General features: G+C 43.6%; 2 protein-coding genes across 2 annotated transcripts in view; one reads left to right on the top strand and one right to left on the bottom strand.

Annotated features, from left to right (window-relative positions):
- The window catches only part of BDH1 (3-hydroxybutyrate dehydrogenase 1), a 19,623-nt gene extending 17,255 nt beyond the window's left edge, over positions 1-2,368 (bottom strand). Inside the window, exon 1 of the mRNA XM_083177590.1 lies at positions 2,186-2,368. The gene's annotated coding sequence lies outside the window, so the exon portion shown is untranslated. The remainder of the gene's footprint in view (positions 1-2,185) is intronic.
- LOC146064293 (D-beta-hydroxybutyrate dehydrogenase, mitochondrial-like) lies at positions 2,368-20,748 on the top strand. The gene is made up of 5 exons (XM_083177589.1): positions 2,368-2,640; positions 6,502-6,612; positions 11,300-11,441; positions 11,767-11,919; positions 19,717-20,748. The coding sequence occupies exons 1-5, from the start codon at positions 2,437-2,439 to the stop codon at positions 20,184-20,186; spliced, it is 1,080 nt and encodes a 359-aa protein (XP_083033715.1). The 5' UTR covers positions 2,368-2,436; the 3' UTR covers positions 20,187-20,748.

Raw genomic sequence — 20,748 nt, 5'->3', positions numbered from 1 at the left:
AACCGGAGATATACGGCCAGGCAAAGTTGGAACGTTTTCCCTATAGGATAACATGGGATCCGCTAATTCCGACCCCCACCCAGTTCAATGGCTGCCAGTTCCCCCTTCGGCATCACTGAAGCTCGAGGTTGATCTTAGACGAACCGAAATCGCTGGGCCTTCAATCTGATACCAGGCTGGATCCATATGGGTTAATTGGTTCCAGGGATATTGAGGTTAAACCATTTTTTTTTCATTTCTTAAATGTAATTTCATGACTGTTTATGTTCTTTGAGGGCAGATTTCTCTGGAACCAAACAGCCCTGTTTCACGTGACCAAAATCATTCTAAGCCAACTCAAAAATTCTTCAATACTCATGTAAATGGGTCAGTTAGTTCCGAAGATATAGCTGGTTGGTTAAAGGGGGGTATGGAGAGGGGAGTGGTTGTCTCTCCCCCTCACACCAGAAAATGCAGGGACTAGCCTGGTGTATAAGGGGTCAGCCTGGGAATGTCCCTGCATGATCCTGGGACCATATTCCCGGGTAAATCCCTGCATTTTCTGTTGTGAAAGGGGTATTATTTCATGCAGTGCTCTGAATACAGCCGGGCAGCCCCCTGCTCTCTGCCCAGCTGTCAATGACTGTCACCCCTGCAGCTTCCGCTACAATTCTTCTTGCCGCTTTCACCTCAGCCCGCCCCCTTTTAATCATGTGATGCCGGCGCCCGGCGTGCTCCCCCGACGTCACGCACAACAACAGTGCGCACAATATTTAAAATGTCCACTCGGCTAGAGGGGACACCAGGAGGGGAGTGGGAGCGTGCTCTGCGCTGCACTCTGCTCCTCTCCCCATAGAAGAAGCTGCACCGCTCTCCATCTCTCCCTGTAGCAGCAGCGAAGGCTCATATAAAGATTTACAGTAAGTGGCACTTTTGGGGGCATTGCTTAAGGGACGCTACAAGTGGCAGTATGTGGGGGCATTACGCATAATGTGTCGCTTAATGTGTAAGGGGCATTACAGTGTGCAGCATCATATGTAATGGGTACTCTGGTGTGCGGCATCATGTGTAATGGGTACTATGGTGCCATCAAGCAAGAACCCCCTAGCAATGAGCACGTAGGTAAGAAACACTTATGTGGCAAATATGTAATGGGCATTACGGTTTGTTATATAGTATGTAATGGGCATCATGATGTGTGGCGCAATGTGTAATGGGCATTATGGTGTGTGGCTTTATGTGTAATGGGTATTACGGAGTTTGCTAAAATGTGTAATGGGCATAACTGTGTATGGTCTAAAGTGTAATACCACACCCCTTGTTGTGATGCCACGCCTCCTTCCCATGAGGCCACACACCCTTTTTGCAGTGCGGCTACGCCGCGCAAAGTTCCCCGCTGTTGTGTCTAGATCTGGGACCACCCATTACCATAATTCTAGATTCGCCTATGATCATGACACCGCCAGGTTGTGACTCCCCCGCATGTCCTGATGTATATCAGCAGCAATATCCTTGATGGAGTTGTTGGGACGCAGCAGCAATGGGTGCTCACTCAGTGCATGCCATATGTTCCTGTCTACCTTATAAGAACATTCATACTTACTGAATGTTATGGAAAGTAGATTTTCAGTTCCTGATGATGTCATATTTAGTTGGAGGTTAAGGAACTAAGTTCCTGCTGAAAAATAGCACTGTACATATATATATATATACACTGTATATATATATATATATATATATATATATATATATATATATATATATATATATATATATATATATATATATATATATATATATATGGGGGGTGGCGGCCTGTCACTCTCCTTGCTGTGGTTCTGGGACCCCGGTGCCCTTGACAAAAGACGTGCAGGTTTGGGAACAAATCACGGCACTCCAAGGATTTAGCAAAAAGTATATATTGTAGGAAAACACACACCAACGTTTCGGAGCTTGGCGCTCCTTTTTCAAGGTGAAAAACAGTGTTTTCCTACAATATATACTTTTTGCTAAATCCTTGGAGTGCCGTGATTTGTTCCCAAACCTATATATATATATATATATATATATAAATGGAGCCTATCTATCCTTGCTGCAACCTGAATATGACTACAAATGCAGCCTCCTGCGCCCAGAGGTGATGATGAGATATTTAACATATTGACAGTTAATATCAAATAATAACACGGACACGTCTCTAACCAACCTTGACTGCTCCCAGGCTGCAACTTGCCTTGTACTTGCTGCTGACAATGACATTGGTGGGTGTCGGGGGGTGTGTGTCGGTTTGGGGAGGGAGGAGGTGGTACTGTAGCTGTCCGGGGCTCCCTCGGAAGTGATATACACTATACGCATGACAGCAAGCTCCTCCCCCTCCATGTATAAGAGCTGCACTCACTGGGTGACACTGGTGGTGCGTGTATGTAGCTGTGACTGAGCTGGCAAGTGCTGGGGACCATGGCTTTCCCCGCGGTCAGGGTGCTGCTGCTGCTCTCCCTGGCGCTGACCCTGGCGCTGGGGTTCCTGCTACCAGAGGCTCTGAAGCTGCTGTTTAGGTGTTTGGGGTTCCCTGGTGAAAACGCGTCTCATGCCATTGTATTCCTGTACTTTGCGTTTGTGCTGTGTATGGCCATGCCATGCCTACCCAGGGGCACCCTACCAGTGAGTAATACCATCACTCGTCCTGTATTAGTGAGTTCTTCCAGATGGCATAGTGGGTTGTTGCTAGGGGCAACTGCAATAGCTTTTCTCTCTTTGCTGTAAAGGACACGTTGTGCGGGATAGTTATATGTCAGTAACCTGAGAGATGCTGCTACACCCCTGTCCTGCCAGTGCCATACTGTAGCTCAAGTAATTTTGTTGTTGTTGTTCTCTTTTTACTATGTGAGATTTTACAGGTTTTGCCTAATGTTTCTTAAGGTGTGTACACACTTGTACAATTTAGACTATGTATACAATTTAGACTATCTGCATACAATTTAGACTATATAGGGCAGATCTGCACTATATAGTCTATGCAGCCAAGACTTTCTGGTTGCGATACAGGAGCGCGCATCAGGATCGCAAGGGTTAAAACCCATACAATCTTCATGCGATCCAAATGAGATTTTGACTATATAGTCAAAATCTCATGCACATTGTACAAGTGTGTACACACCATTACTTTTCTGCCCAACCCCATGTTCCAAGGAAAATTACTTTTGCCCAATTTCTCATCCTTACAACATTTGTACTATGGTACTGTGGAATTTAATTGTAGATTATGGTTGCAAATTGAAATTGCCTCTGTATTCTTAGCCAAAATCTCTGAGAGATGTGTAACGTATCCACTAAAAATGCCAGCGTTGATCACATTTGTTATATAAATTCCATTAAAAACATGTGTTAAAAAACATTGTATTTCTAATGTAAGGTCATTATGATGAGTAAAAATGTTTGCTTTCCAATTTTCACACCTATTTTGACAAATGCACTTGACACACAAAGGGTTAAACATCAGCAGCAGGAGCAGCTGAATTAGATGAAATGTGCTTGCTACCCTATGGGGTGGTGAACACTAGCGAGTTCCATTCACTCTAAACTGCGGTCCAGATTTGGCTGGGCGAAATCATTGAATTCCCATAATGAACACATACAAATAAAACTGGTCTGCTCTCATCTTGTTGTAGTCCCCTTTTTTTACCTGCTCCTATAGAATTGTAGCAGTAACACATTACACTGCCAGCGGCCATGCAAACCGCACCGTGCACTAATAATTGCAAATGGCATCCTACCTCTATGTAGTATAGCAAGAACCAGAACTCTGAAATGTGAACTATTGCAATGCAATATCAAATTCATTTTACAGATTTGTAAATGCATTTAACCCCTTGAGTGGTGGGTTTTGCTGGGGCAGGACAAACCTACCAGGGCAGGTTTGTCCTGCCCCAGCAAAACCCACCACAGATCATAGGAACCCCCCTCACCTCTGCTCTGGCGTTAGTACGCCGGAGCTCCCCTGATGCCGCTGCCCCAGCCGCCTGTCAGGCATCACATAGGCGGCAGGCTCGGGGATGTTTTGCGGTGGCTCTGGAGGACTCGGGTACGATTGTTGGAGCAAAGGTGATGGGGGGGGGGGGGGGGGGTTGGTGGGAGTGACATGGGGGGCTCTAGAGGTGGTGCACACCTGGACACCACTGGCGCACCTATTCCACGTTAGTGATCTGCCTGGAAATTTTCCGGGACAGCCCGCTGCGGCAGCACACTAAATAAGATTTAAAAATTGCCAAGGCACACCATGAGATCCCCACAGGGCAATACACATTGGACCCCACAGGAAAATAACCAAACCTATTGGGCCCCATGTAAAAAAAAAAAAAAAAATCACACTGGTCCCCACAGGTAACAAAAATCTAAGTACCATAAAATACATTGGCCCTTTACATGAAAAGAAGAGACCAGTAAACTGGTTTGGGCATCTCTAGATCTGGGGGCACACTTGAGAACAGCTCAAGGCACAGTAGTTGAAAAATGCTGGTGTAAGTTAATCATTGATTATTTTAGATATTGGTGAAATACACTTCATAGATTTATACTGTAAACCCTGGTTATTCTAATGAGTTTGCATCATTTTATATGTATTTGTAGTGTTTGCAGATAAATAAATGTTGTGTATCTGAACTACACTCTCTAAACTTTTATAAGTGAATGAATTCTGAAGAGGGTGACTTGGTTTGGCTCCAAATAATAGTTTGAATTTGCTATCTAAAGGCCCATATACTGGTTAACCTTGACCTGAAGGCAGCTCCGTTGTTTTTCAGCTCAAAAGCCACCCAGTGTGTATGGGGCAGTAATAAACGCTGATGCCTGCTCCCGCATCATCGCTGGCCCGGCTGCTCATCTGCTGGTATTACCAACAGATGAGCAATGGGGTGGATGGCTTTCCATAAAGCCCTGCTATAGAATGTCCTCCACCCCTGGGGAAAATCGCTCATTGTGTATGCACTGAGCAATTTTCAGCCCAGCAATTTTTTACAATTTTTCCCCATTATCGCTGTCTATACACGCTGGACAAAATCACCCAGTGTGTATGGACCTTTAATACTGAGTGCAGGCATTAGGTAATTCACCTGCAATCGGACTCTTTTCCTGCGATTCTGGTGATCAGCAGGTCTGTTGCGATGTGCGGTCCCATGCACATCACTGGCGCCTGCGAATCACACTGACTGTACATTATAGTTATTATTATCCTTTATTTATATGGCGCCACAAGGGTTCTGCAGCGCCCAGTAACAGAGTACACATAATCAAACTGGAAAACAGTAACTTACAGTTGAAGACAATACAGGCAGTACAAGCAATCTCTTGCAGGCTTGGCTGAGATCGCATGTGATCTATTGCATCTAAAGGCCCCCATACACTAGCCGATTTTGGTCAGATTTCAGCCAGATCAGTCGGATCTGGCCGAAATCGGACCAAAATCGGCTAGTTTTGATGTCCCCTCAGATCCGATGCGCGGTCCCGTGCGCATCGGATCTGCGTCGGGTGGTCGGACCTGCTGCACGTCCGACCACCCGACTTGGGACCTAGTGGGGCGGCGCGGCGGTGGAGGGAGCAGGGGGGGCTGGGGACGCTGCGGGGGACACGTCTGTGTCCCCCGCTGCTGGGGACGCTGTCTGTGCGCGAGAAGGTAGAGGGAGCAGGGGGGGCTGGAGACGCTGCGGGGGACACAGGCTGCATAGAGCCGGGCAGGGGGAGCCGGCCGGGAGCTGTCAGTAATGAATAAAAAAAAAAAGCCCATACAATGAATGGGCAGCCTGTGATTGGCTGCTGAGCGCTCTCTCAGCCAATTGCTGACTGGCTGAGAGAGCGCTCAGCCAATCACAGGCCGCCCATTCATTGTATGGGCTTTTTTTTTTTATTCATTACTGACAGCTCCCGGCCGGCTCCCCCTGCCCGGCTCTATGCAGCCTGTGTCCCCCGCAGCGTCTCCAGCCCCCCCTGCTCCCTCTACCTTCTCGCCGCACAGACAGCGTCCCCAGCAGCGGGGGACACAGACGTGTCCCCCGCAGCGTCCCCAGCCCCCCTGCTCCCACTAGCTCCCACCTCTTAGCCCCCCCCCCCCCCCTGCTCCCAGGGTTTTTTACATGTGATAAATCGAGACGATTTATCACATGTAAAAGATGGCACATCAAGTGCCAATCTAATCAAGCTCCCCCGGGGAGCAGCCGGGGAAGCTCAGGGGGAAGTCGGGGGCGACTTGTCCTAAGGACAAGTCGCCCTAGTGTATGGGGGCCTTTAAAGATTGCATACAATATTGGGTGGTTAAAGGGGAATCACTGCCGACTTTTCCAAGGGGAGAAGTCTCCGAAGTATATAGCCACCCTGAGAGAGATCATCAATGGTTGTCACTCTGATCTTACTACTGTAAATGATGGAGAGAGAGCAAAGAAAAAATTAAATTTTAATGTAATTTAAGGCTAAGGTAACTGAGTCCAGTTTTACAATTGATAACCATGTATACTTTTTTCTCCTATCATTTAGATACAAGGCAAAGCAGTGCTAATCACAGGATGTGACACAGGTTTTGGGTTGGCCTTGGCAAAGCACTTGCATAAATTAGGATTTATGGTATTTGCGGGGTGTTTACTAAAGGTGAGTCTAAGCAATATGTTGGAAGAGTCATTTTAACACCATGGGACAGATTTAGAAAAAATATATAAAACAGACCTCTGGCGGTATTGCCCATACTAATTTATTTATTAAATGTCTTATATAGCGCAGCATATTCCGTTATATTTAGCGCTTTACAAAGAAGACAGTGATACAACAAACTGGGTACTTACAGACAGTCAAAGGTATGAGGGCCCTGCTCGCAAGCTTACAATCAGATTCTGGCTGTCATTTTCTAGAGTGCAGTGGACAAATGATGGTATAATGTGGTTGCTATGGGCAACACCACTACTTGTGTGTCTTGGTTGCTTTAGTAACTCCCATATGGTTCATCTTTCAAACATACAGTGAAGTTCAGAGGCAATTTTGTGATGTCCCAAACCTACCTTTGCAGAAATACTCCTGTTTTACTTGTTTGTTTATTAATAAGTATATTTTTGGATTGTGGGAGGAAACCGGAGTACCCAGAGTAAACCCACGCAAGTACGGGGATAATATACAAACTCTGCACAGTTAGGGCCATGGGGGGTATCAAACCCATGACCTCAGTGCTGTGAGGCAGTAATGCTAATCATTACACCATCCGTTATGTCTGTAGATTTGTGGGACAAGATGCGGTTTATTTAATAAGATGGGAGTTCTATTTAAGATGGGATGTTGCTCCTAGCAACCAATCAGAATCTACTTCCTATTTATTAAGCACCTTCTAAAAGATAATAAATAGAATTTGATTGGTTGACCAGAACAACATCCCATGTTCATTTATTAATACAATTTTTTTTTTAAATTGGCAGGAGGAGTCGGGTGGACCGGGATATTTACTGCTAACGGCATCTAAAAAATTAGCCGTTTTATTTTGCAGGACCGGATTAGTGAAATCCACTGCGGTGATGTGAAAAAAAACTCTGCATTTGTGCTACTTTTGTGCCTAATTCATGTTTTCATGCAAAAAAGCCTGCAGCTGGCAAAACCATGGAGGTGGAGCATATGTAACATGCAGAGAGAGTTAAGCCCCGTATACACACGGGGCGATTTCAGCCATTATCGCCAGGGATATGAGCAACCGTATCCCCGTGTGTGCAGGGGGACTGTTGCTGGGAGTGCTCTCCCACGACCAGCCCTCAGCTGTTTCCCCTGGCAGAGAGTCTCTGTAATCAAATTGATTGAAGTAATTATTAATTCACCTGTGCATAGATATCCTTAAAATGAGGACAGTAATGGCAGAGTTTGGGGATCTTTGTGCTAGCAGAAAGGGGCTGAGCTGGATTCTTGGTAAGATTAGTATGTGAATTTTGTTTTTCCTCCAACTACCAGCTTCAGACCTTTGGTCCGTGTGAGCTGGAAAGTACTGGAGCAGTGACAGAAAGTGAGGCTTTGTAAAAGTGCTGGTCTGATAATGATTAGAAAACTTGTTCCAGATTAACCTTTCTTTGCCTCTCCTGTTTATTTTTGAAAGTGGAACTGCTCATGGCATTTTGGTTGTTGCATAGCGCTTTCGCTACAAAAAGGCATTAAATATTGGGCTCCGCACCATTGGAATATAGGGCCTTATTCTAGTTCTTTCTTTCTAACAAAATCCTTCTTAGATGGACAAAACCATGTGCACTGTAGGGGGGGGGGGGGGGGGCAGATGTAAAATGTGCAGAGAGAATTAGATTTGGGTGAGTTATTTTGTTTCTGTGCAGGGTAAATATTTTTACACTGCAATATAGATCTCAATTTGAAGAAAAACCCCACCCAAATCTAATTCTCTCTGCACAAGTAGCATCTGCCCCACCTGCAGTGCACATGGTTTTGTCCATCTAAGAGGGATTTTGTCAGAAAGAGTGAACTACAATAAGGCCCCTAGTGCTTAGGTATGGGGTTTTTCTGCAAGACAGTTAAAAGATAACTATGTATTGCTTGCGGGTAGTATGTAGTAAAATACATCTTACCCTCTGCTGCCAATGAATGACCTTGGGACAGATGTATTAAGCCTTAAAAAGAGAAAAATGCAAGAGTGATAGATATAAACATCCAGCCAATCCGCTCCATACTGACATTTTTCAAACAGCCTGTAACATGGCAGTTAGGAGGTGATTGGCTGGACGTGTATCTCTCTATCACCCTCACACTTATCTCTTTTGAAGGCTTAATACATCTGCCCCCTTGCTTTTTGCTGACCTCTAAGCATTTGAAGCACTGATCTTGGTCCTTTAACCCTTTGAGTGTCAACATCTCTGTGGGCCAGATGTACTAAGCTTTAAAAGTGATAAAATGGAGAGTGATAAACACCTGGCCAATCAGCTCTTTACTGCCATCTCACAGGCTGGGTTTGACAAATGACAGGTTTGGGGAGTTGTGTTTCATTCTCCATTTGATCACTTTTTAAGGTTTAGTACATCTCACCCTTTGAGAGATGTGCAAAATATCATCTAAAAATGCACATTTGTTATATAAATTGAAATAAAAAATGTGTTGTAAAAAAGGATTTTATTTTCCTATATAAGATAAGATAACGTTACAGGTCATTATGAAGAATAAAAACGTTTGCTTGTTAATTTTCACATCAATTTTGCCCAATTCACTTGGCACTCAAAAGGTTAACTTTACTATACTTACTATACAATATGCTGTAATATTGATGTATAAAACATGTCTTTAGATTAGAGATGTGCAGACTCGGATTCCAGAGATCCGAGCCCCCACGAACATCATCATTCCGAGCCCGGTTCCGAGCAGCGCTCGGAGATTCCCGCCTGACTCGGGTCCGTCCGCGTGGTCAGAACGTCCTCTCCCGGCGCCGGATTTCGCAAGGCTTTAAATAGCGGCTGCTGCGCCCGCCATCTTCACTCCAGTCTAGTGGTGGGTTGGGAGAGGGTGTGTTGGTGCTGCTGCTGGGGCTTAAACTTGACATTGAACGCAATATTTTTTATATGCTGGGGCTGTCACTCAGTGCTGCTGTGTAGTCCAACTTTGTACTTTTAGTACTAATGTCTCCTCTGTGCGGTCTACCTCTGGTGTGCTGTGCTGTAATTATTTTATTCGCTGGGGCTGTCTCCCTCAGTGCTGCTGTGTACTCTGTTCTCCTCTCTGCTTAGGGTGGGCTCTCCCTAGCAAGGAGGACAGTCTAACTGTGTACCTGTAGTACTACTGTCTCCTCTGTGCTGGGGCCTACCTCTGGTGCTGTGCTGCGTAATATATATTATATGAATAATTAATTATATTATATAAATATAGTCCACTGGTGCTGCCTGCACTGAATCTGCCAGTATTATTTAGTCCACTGTTGCCACTGGCAGTGCTACTGCCTACTTAGTGTACCTACCTAGTACATACTAGGCTGCTACAGGTATATCTAATTTAATTAAAAAATAATACTTGTGCTGTGTGGGACTGTAAAAAATAATTCCATGCTGCTGGTGCACTGACGTGTGCCACTGAGTGCCACTGCCAAGCAGTACCTAATAATAAAATTAATTAATATAAATTCTGCTGGTGCACTGCATAAAGCTACTGGTGGTGTGTAATATAATAACTACCTTTTGTGGTGACCACTGGCAGCGCTACTGCCTGCCTGCCTGCCTGCCTACCTACCTAGTAGTTTATTTTCTCTGCCTACTAGGCTGCTATATTATTAATACTTAATTAATTGAATTATATATATAGTCCACTGGTGCTGCCTGCACTGAATACTGTGAATAGAGGTTGCCAGTATTATTTACTTAGTCCACTGTTGCCACTGGCAGTGTTACTGCCTAAGTGTACCTACCTAGTAGTACAACTACATACTAGGCTGCTATATCTAATAAAAAAATAATACTTGTGCTGTGTGGGACTGTAAAAAACAATTCCATGCTGCTGGTGCACTGACGTGTGCCACTGCCAAGCAGTACCTAAAAATAAAATGAATTATTATAAATTCTGCTGGTGCACATACTAGTATTGCTGATGTATCTACCTGTTTTGTGCATAGTTATCCAGCTACCTCGGTGCAACCTTTTGCCCTAAAAACAATATTGTGAGGTGTGCAGCATAGACTGGAATTGAGTGGAAATAATGTTATTGAGGTTAATATAGCGTAGGAGCAAAAAAAAAAAACGCCCAAATTCTGCGATTTTAGCAGGTTTTTATGCTTTTTTAACAAAAAAGTCAGAACCCAAAATCCAAACACAAAACACTTAGGTATTTTGCCAAAACCCATTAGAACCCAAAACCTCAAGGTAATCAGAACCCAAAACCCGAAAAGTGGCCGGTGCACATCCCTACTTTAGATGGGATGTAGTCATGATCCCAATGGTCACAATCCCTGCTCCGGAATCCCGAAAGTTAAAATAAGTAATTCAGACAGTGAATAATAGGGTTAGGCTGTGGATAACATGACTGATGGAGGGGATGGTTCGGGTTATATTACTCGCCAGAAGTCCTCGCATTTAAACCTTCAGGATTCCACTGAAGGGATTTTGACCATCGTGAAGGTGACCACCAGAAATTATACCCAACTCCCTTATTCTGTAATAGAATGTTTTATACTTGAAATGTTTGAACTTCTGTGGCATCAATTTGGCCCGACTGTTGAATTATGTATCTGTGTATCACAAATATTTTGTGCACAGCAAAATATATTGTGGCTGCAAATCTCACAATGCACTGTGGCACATCTTATTTAAGCATACATATATAATTCCAGGATAAGAAAGGAGATGGTGCCCAGGAGCTGGAAAGTTTTCATTGTAATCGCATGAGAGTACTTCAAATGAATGTCTGCAGTGAGGAGGAAGTTAACCAAACTTTTGCTTTTGTAAAGAAGCACCTGGAGGACCCTGATAAAGGTATAATATACATACTCTACAGTATGGTTGTCTAGAGCAGTGATGGGGAACCTCCTGCCCTCCAGCTGTTGTTGAACTACACATCCCAGCATGCACTGCAACAGTTTTAGCATGGCCAATGGCAAAACTGTATCAGGGCATGCTGGGATGTGTAGTTTAACAACAGCTGGAGGGTGAAGGTTCCCCATCCCTGGTCTAGAGTGTAAACAAGGTAAAGTGATAATCCGTGGGTTACCTTGGGCAACTTCTCTACTGACTCACTTGTCTGCTCCTTTTCTATTCATACATCTCTCCCAATGGTTTGCTATGTGTTACTGTTTTGTAGGTTTGTGGGGCTTGGTGAATAATGCTGGCATCTCTACGTTTGGAGAAGTGGAATTTACAAATCTGGACACATATAAAGAAATAGCAGATGTGAATTTATGGGCAACTATAAGAGTGACCAAAGCATTTTTGCCGCTAATACGTCACAGTAAAGGTAAGTACTGTAGAATTAGGTTTATCTACCTGACTTTTTTTTTTATTTATACAAAAACCTATCCACCACTTCTACTTATGTGTCCTCATACACTGTATCTGTAGTCACCCCAAATGGCCATTCCTGGCCCATGTTCCGTACAAATTTGTATGCACTGAGCGTCTTATGAATATGCATCTAACTAAATGTGATTTGACAAAACCGCTTCAGGAGACTGTACTGATTAACTTCATATGCGACACTTGCAGGTCTGTGTGTGAAGGAGTCTGAATCTGTATAAGAAGTGCTGCAATGCACTGCACACAACTTTTTTACCTGCCAAGTTCTTTTGGGGTGTGTTATAGGGGTCCGACAGTCATTATCCTGACGTCGGCATCCCGACTGGCTGGACCCAGACAGCATGGAGAGCCCAACAAAGCCCCTCGCGGGCACACTGCGGGCATGGTGGCTCGCTGCGTGAGCCACCTATTCTATTCTCCCTCTATGGGGGTCATGGACCCCCACGAGGGAAAATAGCCGACGGCGGTCGGGAACCCGGCTGTCGGTGTTTTGACAGTCGGGATCCCGACGTTGGGTGAATGCCTGTCGGGACCCCGTCTGGCACCCGTTCTTTTGTGCTTCATTTTATCCCTACACTCTTATCATTTATACCCAAGTGTGGTGCAGAAAGTTATTACTTTTGCGTTTTAGCAAACACTTGGGAATAGTTATGTATGGGGGTACCAACAACTCTTTATATTGATTCCAATATTTAAATATAATTATCTACCAGTAATTGGTTTACAGGCATTTGTTCAACTTTTTTTTTTTTATACGCGGAATCATTCCTACTTTCTACATTGGTGTCTTTAACATCATTTAAATTATATTTTTCAGAGTAGTAAAGCCTGTCTTAGCCAGTACTTGAGATGCTCTGTAATATTCACGTATATTTTCTACCTGCCCAGAAGCAGAGCCGAATTTCCCGTGAGGCACGTGCCTAGGGGCGGCACATGTTTGGGGGCGGCACTTGGATGCCTGTGATAGTACTGTCAGCCCAAAATGTACCAATAGCTGCAAAATATCCACTGTACTGTACTATATTCCATCTTAAATAGAGTGTAAATGGATAGGACATGCAGATACTGCCCCTATAAACTGTCCTACTTAGTAAATATGTATTCATAATAAAAGAACATGGCACAGTTAGTGGCTTTTTTTATAAATCCATTATATTGGCTATTATCAAATGAGGGCTTATAAGTAATCAATAAAAATAATACAATTAGGCGGGGGTGCGAACATTATTGTTGTGCCTAGGGGTGCCCTCATCCCTAAATCCACCGCTGCCCAAAAGGCTAGCTTCATAAAGGCATATGAATTTAGAAGTCACTACACAAACAGTAAATGTAATGTGTCATAACATGTTTATATGTTGTCTGGTGTCCATTTAATGGCTAGCTGTGTACATGTGACATGTCCACTTTAATGTCAGATGATGTGACACTATGGGGAGTTCATATCTAAGACATAGTAAGAAATCATTCAAAGTGCTGTACAACACAAACACGGATATCCATGGTGGATATCCTATTAGATGCCGCAGTAGCTGCATAGGCAATCCTATGTCCCAGTGTTTTACTGGAAAACATTGTAATGTAACATTTTGTATGCAGATGCATGTTCAGCTGGCTGAGTCATGCGAAAGCTGGTGGCTTTGTACACCCTGTGTGCCTTGACTTATTGCATACGAATGCTAGATGAGGAAAGCCTCATCTGTAGCGTCTTTGGACTAGGGGAAGATTATTCAAACACTCTTTAAAATATTAAAGTTGAATAGACTGTAGGAAATTCAAGATGAGATGACAAAGACAAGGCATGTTCCTGCAGACCTGCGCACAGTGGCGTAACTGCAGAGGGTGCACTTGCTATGGGGCCCGCCATTTGGGGGGGGGGGGGGCCCGCAGGCACATCAAGGAACCCTTTCCACCACAGCTGCGGCTGGGAAGGCGAGTGTGCCGGGCCTTAGCCGCTAGGAGGATAGGAACTGCCCTGTCTCTTGCGGTTCCGGAACACTCTGCCACTGCCAGCGGGGACTGTAGCGGCTGCAGGATATACACAGCCTCTGTGTGAAACTGCTCCTACCACAGGCAGAGACAGGAGCACACGGCGCTTAGCAAAACAGCGCTGCGCTGCCTGGCACCCTAGATTCACAGAACTGCCGGCAACTACAGTGCACCCCCAGCCAGCTACATGGCTCCGCCGCCAGCAGCTACAAAGACCTCAGCAGTACAGTAAATGCGCTGGGAGGTGGTGGCGGGGGAAGGGTGGGGGTGGTGTAGGGGATTGGGGCTACTTTCTGCCATAAAACCTATTTGGCGTGGGGTGGAGGGTGGTGTGTTACTGTTTGCCATGGAAATCTGCCACTGTGTTCCCCATACATTATAACACTTTTGGTCATGTCAATGCATATACAGTATGTATGGGGATGTAGTGAATATATATGTATGTATGGATGAATGTATGAGGGAGACGTATGGACTACAGTACTTATGAGGGAGGCAGTATATGTATGTAATTTGAGACCCCATGTCTGTCTCTGTATGTCTCCATATGGTGCTCTGTTGAACCATCTATGCCTGCCACCTGTCTGACTCTCTCTTTCTTCATGACTGTCTCTCCTTCTCTCCCTCCCCAACTGTCTCTCACACCACAATACTGCCTCTCTCTCCCTCCTCAACACTGTCTCTGACTTTGTCTCTCTCTCACTGTCTCTGTCCTTCACTCTCTCATTCTCCTGCTCTCCTTCTCCCTGCCTGATTCTCTTGCGCCCCTCTCTTTCTCTGTCCCTTATGCACTTGCTCCCGCTCACTTCCCTCCCTTGCTTCTCCCCCCACTCTCTTTGATACCATCTGTTTCCTTGATGTCCTCTTACCACCCCATCTCTCTCTTTGGGGGTTATTCTAGTCCATTCTTTCTGACAAAATCCTTCTTAGATGGACAAAACCACGTGCACTGCGGGTGGGGCAGATGTAACTTGTGCAGAGAGAATTAGATTTGGGTGGGGTTTTTCTTCAAAGTGAGATCTATATTGAAGTGTAAAATCATGCAGTCAGTATTTATCCTGCACAGAAACAAAATAACTCACCCAAATCGAATTCTCTCTGCACATGTTACATCTGCCCCCCTGCAGTGCACATGGTTTTGTCCATCTAAGAAGGATTTTTGTCAGAAAGAATGGACTAGAATAAACCCCTTTATTCACCCTATTTTCCCATGAAATCCCCTCTCACTTCCTGAACCACCCCTTCCCCTTTCTCACTCCTCTATCGCTCTCTCCACCTGATACCCTTTTGTCTCTAACTCTCCTCACTCTCTCTCTTGCCCTGTTTAGGGGCATTGTAATGGGGGGGCCCCTTTAAAGATTTTGCTATGGGGCCCTGAATGTTCTAGTTATGCCCCTGCCTGCACATGCACAGTAGCCTGTCACAAAGCCAGAGTCTACTGCACTGATAGAGACGGAAGGGGCGTGCACACGTGCCCCCTCCCTTTTAGTAAGTTGAAGTGTCCTCTTTATACATATGATACTGAAAACCAAAGGACCTGGTTATATTTATATTCTGGTATTTATTGTGCAGTGGCTATGATCATTGTGATGACTCCTATTTTATTCATTAGTTTTCTCCTTGTTTCTGAAACGAATTATATAAACTTAAAATGATACCAGATAAAAGAGATGCAGGTGTGGAATATTGCTGAGAACCATCAGAGAAGGCACCAGAGTTGGGTCATAAATCCTTTATCTAGTGAAGATAACAGACTTTCTATAGTGATTATTTTTTTCCCCTCTTTTCAATTTACAACAAATAAGATAGTGGGGCAGCTGCATTAAGCCTTAACAAGAGATAAATGCAAGGGTGATAAAGAGAGATAAACGTCCAGCCAATCAGCTCCTTACTGACTTTTTTTCAAACCCAGTCTGTAACATGGCAGTTAGCAGGTGATTGGCTGGACGTTTATCTCTCTTTTACATAGTTACATAGTAGGTAAGGCTGAAAAAAGACTTGCGTCCATCTAGTTCAACCTGGTATAGATATCCATTGCTGATTTGGTAGGTTCTGGTATTTTACAGACAAATTATATTTCTTATTTGTACCCATGGATGTTTTTCTCCAGTAAATGTTTGTCCAACTTTGCCTTGAACGCATTTAATGAGCCAGCCGTTACCACCTCTCTGGGAAGAGAGTTCCAGAGTTTGACTGTTCTGACCGTAAAGAAATTCTTTCTACTAGCTGAATGAAATCTTTTTTCTTCTAATCTATACTCATGCCCTCGCGTCCTAGATTCCTTTCTAGTAGAAAATAGGGTGTGTGACAGTTTCTTATATTGGCCCTTGATATACTTGTACATGTTGAGCATGTCCCCCCTTAAACGTCTCTTTTCTAATGTAAATAGTCCCAAATTGCTTAATCTCTCCCCGTAGCTTAAATTCTCCATTCCCCTAATAAGCTTTGTTGCTCGCCTTTGGACTTTTTCTAATTCTATGATGTCCTTTTTATAGTGTGGGGCCCAGAACTGTACTCCGTATTCTAGGTGAGGTCTCACCAATGCTTTATATAGTGGCATAATTACCCTTGAGTCCCTAGTTTCCATTCCCCTCTTAATACATGCCAGAATTTTGTTGGCCTTTTTTGTAGCTACATTACAATGGGCACTACATCCTAGATTGCTGTCTATTTGGACTCCTAGATCCTTCTCAAGTATGGAATTACCCAGTTCCTCTCCGCTAAGGTTGTAACTTGCACACTGGTTGTGTCTCCCAAGGTGCATAACCTTACATTTATCTACATCTAGAATTGCAAGATCATTTTGAAGCATGGTGACATCTTCTGGTGATTTGATGACTTTGCTAAGTTTTGTATCGTCCGCAAAGATGGATACATTGCTGAGTAACCCTATCCCAATATCGTTAATAAAAATGTTAAACAAAATGGGCCCCAAAACCGAACCCTGGGGCACTCCACTTAGTACCGGTATCATATCTGATACGGCACCATTCACAACCACTCTTTGTTCTCTATTACATAGCCAATTCCCTACCCATCTGCAGATATTTTCACCCAATCCTAGGTTCTCCATTTTATTAATCAATCTCTTGTGTGGGACAGTATCAAATGCTTTAGTGAAATCTAGGAAAATCACATCTACAGCATTTCCATTATCAAGGTTTTTGCTAACCTCTTCATAGAACCCTAGTAGATTAGTTTGGCATGAACGATTTTTCACGAACCCATGTTGGTTAGTACTGAGTAGACGGTGATCTAAATATTCCTGGATACCATCCCTTAAAAATCCTTCAAATAGTTTACCCACAATTGATGTTAAACTAACGGGTCTGTAATTAGCTGGATCTTCCTTTTTTACTTTTTTGAATATTGGCACTACCTCTGCTATTCTCCAATCTTTTGGTCTTATACCTGACGATAGTGACTTGCTAAAGAAATAATGTAGGGGGGTAGCTAGTTCATCACTTAATTCCATTAATACCCTCGGATGAATCCCATCTGGCCCTGGTGACTTATCACACTTGCATTTATCTCTTGTTAAGGCTTAATACATCTGCCCCAATAACATTAATAATGTGATTAGATCAAGCTTGAGGGAAGTTTGAAATATTCGATCAATTGAGTTCAGGTAGCAGTTAACCCCTTCCCGACATATGACGTACATGTACGTCATATGACGGTTGCGGGGGAATCAAGCCAGCTCACGGAGTGAGCTGGCTTGAAAGAGAGCAGGTAATGGCTGTATATTACAGCCAGGTACCTGCTCTCACGGCCACGAGCGGCGAGTTCGCCGATCGTGGCCATTTAACCCTTTAAGCACCGCGGGCAAAGCGCCCGCAGTGCTTAAATAGCTGATCGGAGGGGGGGCGCCCCCCTCCGGCGCCGATCGGGGCCCCCCGCGGCGAGATCGGAGGGTGCCGATCGGTTGCCATGGCAGCCAGGGGTCTAATGTAGACCCCTGTGCTGGCCATGTCAGCATTCCTATTACATCCTGCCTGAGGCAGGATGTAATAGGAAGTGCTGAAAATCACTATGTTCAGCCATAGAGCTCTATGGCTGAACCTAGTACAGGCGATCGCGCCCCCTAGTGGTCAAGTACACTAGGGGGCCTTGTAGTAAAAGTAAAAAAAAAAAAAAAAGTTAAAAAAAAGTTTAAAAAAAAAAAAATATTAAAAGTTCAAATCACCCCCCTTTCCCCATTTCACAAATAAAAATAAATAAAAAATAAAAAAAATAAACATATTTGGTATCGCCGCGTTCCTAAAAGTCCGATCTATTAAAATATAACATTAGTTATCCCGCACGGTTAAAGGCGTAAACGGAAAAAAATTCCCAACGCCAAAACTACGTTTTTTGGTCGCATCGCCTACCCAAAAAAATGTAACTAAAAGAGATCAGAAAGTCGCACATATCCCATAATGGTATTAATTAAAAAGTACACTTCAGCCCGCAAAAAATGAGCCCTCACCCAGGTCCGTAGGTGGAAAAATAAAAAAGTTATAAGCCGCAGAACATGGCGACGCGACGCAAATTAGAAAAACCGTAAAATATTTTTTTAGTGGTAAAACGTAACGAAAACTATATAAGTTTGGTATCACCGGAATTGTAACGACCCATAGAATAAAGATAACCCATCATTTTAAACGAACTATGAACTCCAAAAAAAAACGTAACCAGCGCAAAATTGTGGAATTGCGTTTTTTTTCCTTTTTACCCCACATTGAATTATTTCCTGATTCCCCAGAATATTATACGGTATAGTAAATGGTACCATTAAAAAGTACAACTTGTCCCGCAAAAAAAAAGCCCTCGTGTCTATATAGCCGGAAAATTAAAAAAGTTACGCTTATTTGAACGAGAGGAGAAAAAAAAAAAAGAAAAGTTAACAAAAAACGCCCGGTTGGGAAGGGGTTAAAGTGCATATCGTTTGTTAATTACTTACTACTGATAAGAGACCAGAGGCTTTATTTATTAATGACTGTTCTAAAAGTAAAATATTGTCTTAGAAGTAAATACAACAGTAATTACTTTTACCATTCGTAGGCTGTTTTACAGATAAAATGTGGTTGCACCTAAAAGTATCTTACTTTCTGTGTAAATGCTGTACTCAGGTAAAAAGCTTGACCATAACCCCTGTGAACAAAACTTTCAGTTGAAAACAATGCTATGCAACACTGAAAGAGGTGAAACAAATGTAAATTGTTCCTGTGCATGGTCCTGGGAAGACCCACTATGGTGGCCACATCAGGCATACTACTTTAAACATTTTAGGGGGTCTAGTTGAATACCTGGGGAGCTTGCATTCTAATTCATTAGACATATTTAAAAAATATATGTACTAACATTTCAATAATTTTATTTGCTGTGCACATTACCAGCCACTCTCATCCATCACTGGGGGGGGGGGGGGGGGGGTGTGTATGAAGCGGCAAAAAAGAGTGGAGACGTTGACAAGTGGCGATGTTGCCCATGACAAACAATGAGCTTTTTGGTAGCATTTTATCAAGTGCATTCTATATAATTCTAGGTAAAAGCTGATGGGATATTTCTCCGCTAGCTCAATCCTTCATCCCCCCCCACCAGATTATTTAGGATCATAATTTAGCACTGCTCTGTTTTATATGATACAGGATTTATTTCTACATGACCAGTATTATACATGCAGTGCGCACCTTACGGTTCTGTATGGGTAATACCAGCTGTGGTGTTCTTTTGGTTGATGTGTTATTTATTTTTATTTGGTTTTCTTAAGGTCGAGTGGTCTTCATGGCGAGCATGCTTGGAAGAATGGGCAGTCCATTGCGATCTAGCTACTGTGTTTCGAAGTATGGAGTGGAAGCCTTCTCTGACTGCCTGAGACAGGAAATGTACAAGTGGGGAGTGAAGGTCATTACCATTGAGCCTGGGAACTTTGTTGCTGCCACTGGCATTTTCACCAAGGAAGGGGTGGAAAGACGTGGAGAAGAGATGTGGGAGATCGCCTCGGAAGTAGTACGTGCGGATTATGGGAAAGTGCATTTCTCTCATCAGGTTGCTAAAATGAAAGCCTTTGTTAGTTCCGGTATAAAGGACATGACTGCTGTTCTTAATGCAATAACAGATGCTCTGAGCTCTAAACATCCATACACACGGTACAATCCCATGGACACCTACTGCTGGATAAAGCTCCAGATTATGTCTCACCTTCCTGCTGCTGTAGCAGACCTTATTTATATTTACTGAGAAACTCAAATATTTGTAGATAAAAGGGGTGTGTGTGTGTTGTACCATGTAAGCTGCTGTGACAAGTGCAAAGCATTGATCTGGAGATTGTCAGTGCTGCAACAAGGATTTATTGTATCCTGGGAGAGCTGCTGGGGTATCGCATCCGAGAGTAGCAGGCGATACCTCGTATAAGTATATGGCCACCTTAAGTTGTCTAAGTTGGTCTGACTAATGTTTAATGATAAAGTCTCTTACTATAAATCAATACTATCATGAATGCCTTCCATCGATGATAGGGCTACAGCTAGGCTGGTAACTATGACTATTACTACATTCCTCATTTTGATATTTTTCTGTGATGTCATTTAAGTAATGTGTTCATCTCTGTCCTGCCTAATCACTGAATTAGCCGCTAGAAAAAAGATATTTGCTCTTTGTGATAGACATGTTTGAGAGACTCAGGACATGGATATACTCTACTGACTGTAATATGTTCGTAGTCTGTAGAATGTTTATTCAGTGACTTTTGCTTTGCAGTTGACCTAAATCAAGAGATCAAAATAAAAACTGTCGTTGTCTA

Source organism: Crinia signifera, chromosome 3, assembly GCF_055691185.1.
Source record: "Crinia signifera chromosome 3, ASM5569118v1, whole genome shotgun sequence".
Taxonomy (NCBI): Eukaryota; Metazoa; Chordata; class Amphibia; order Anura; family Myobatrachidae; genus Crinia; species Crinia signifera.
Note: the sequence above shows the minus strand (reverse complement) of the source record. Positions and strands in the feature narration are given on the sequence as shown.

Excerpts from the sequence above, each read along its gene's own strand:
- LOC146064293 (XM_083177589.1), top strand. The coding sequence starts at position 2,437 with ATGGCTTTCCCCGCGGTCAGGGTGCTGCTGCTGCTCTCCCTGGCGCTG. Across the intron at positions 6,613-11,299 it reads TTGCGGGGTGTTTACTAAAG|GATAAGAAAGGAGATGGTGC; the intron begins GTGAGTCTAAGC and ends ATATAATTCCAG. Across the intron at positions 11,442-11,766 it reads CCTGGAGGACCCTGATAAAG|GTTTGTGGGGCTTGGTGAAT; the intron begins GTATAATATACA and ends ACTGTTTTGTAG.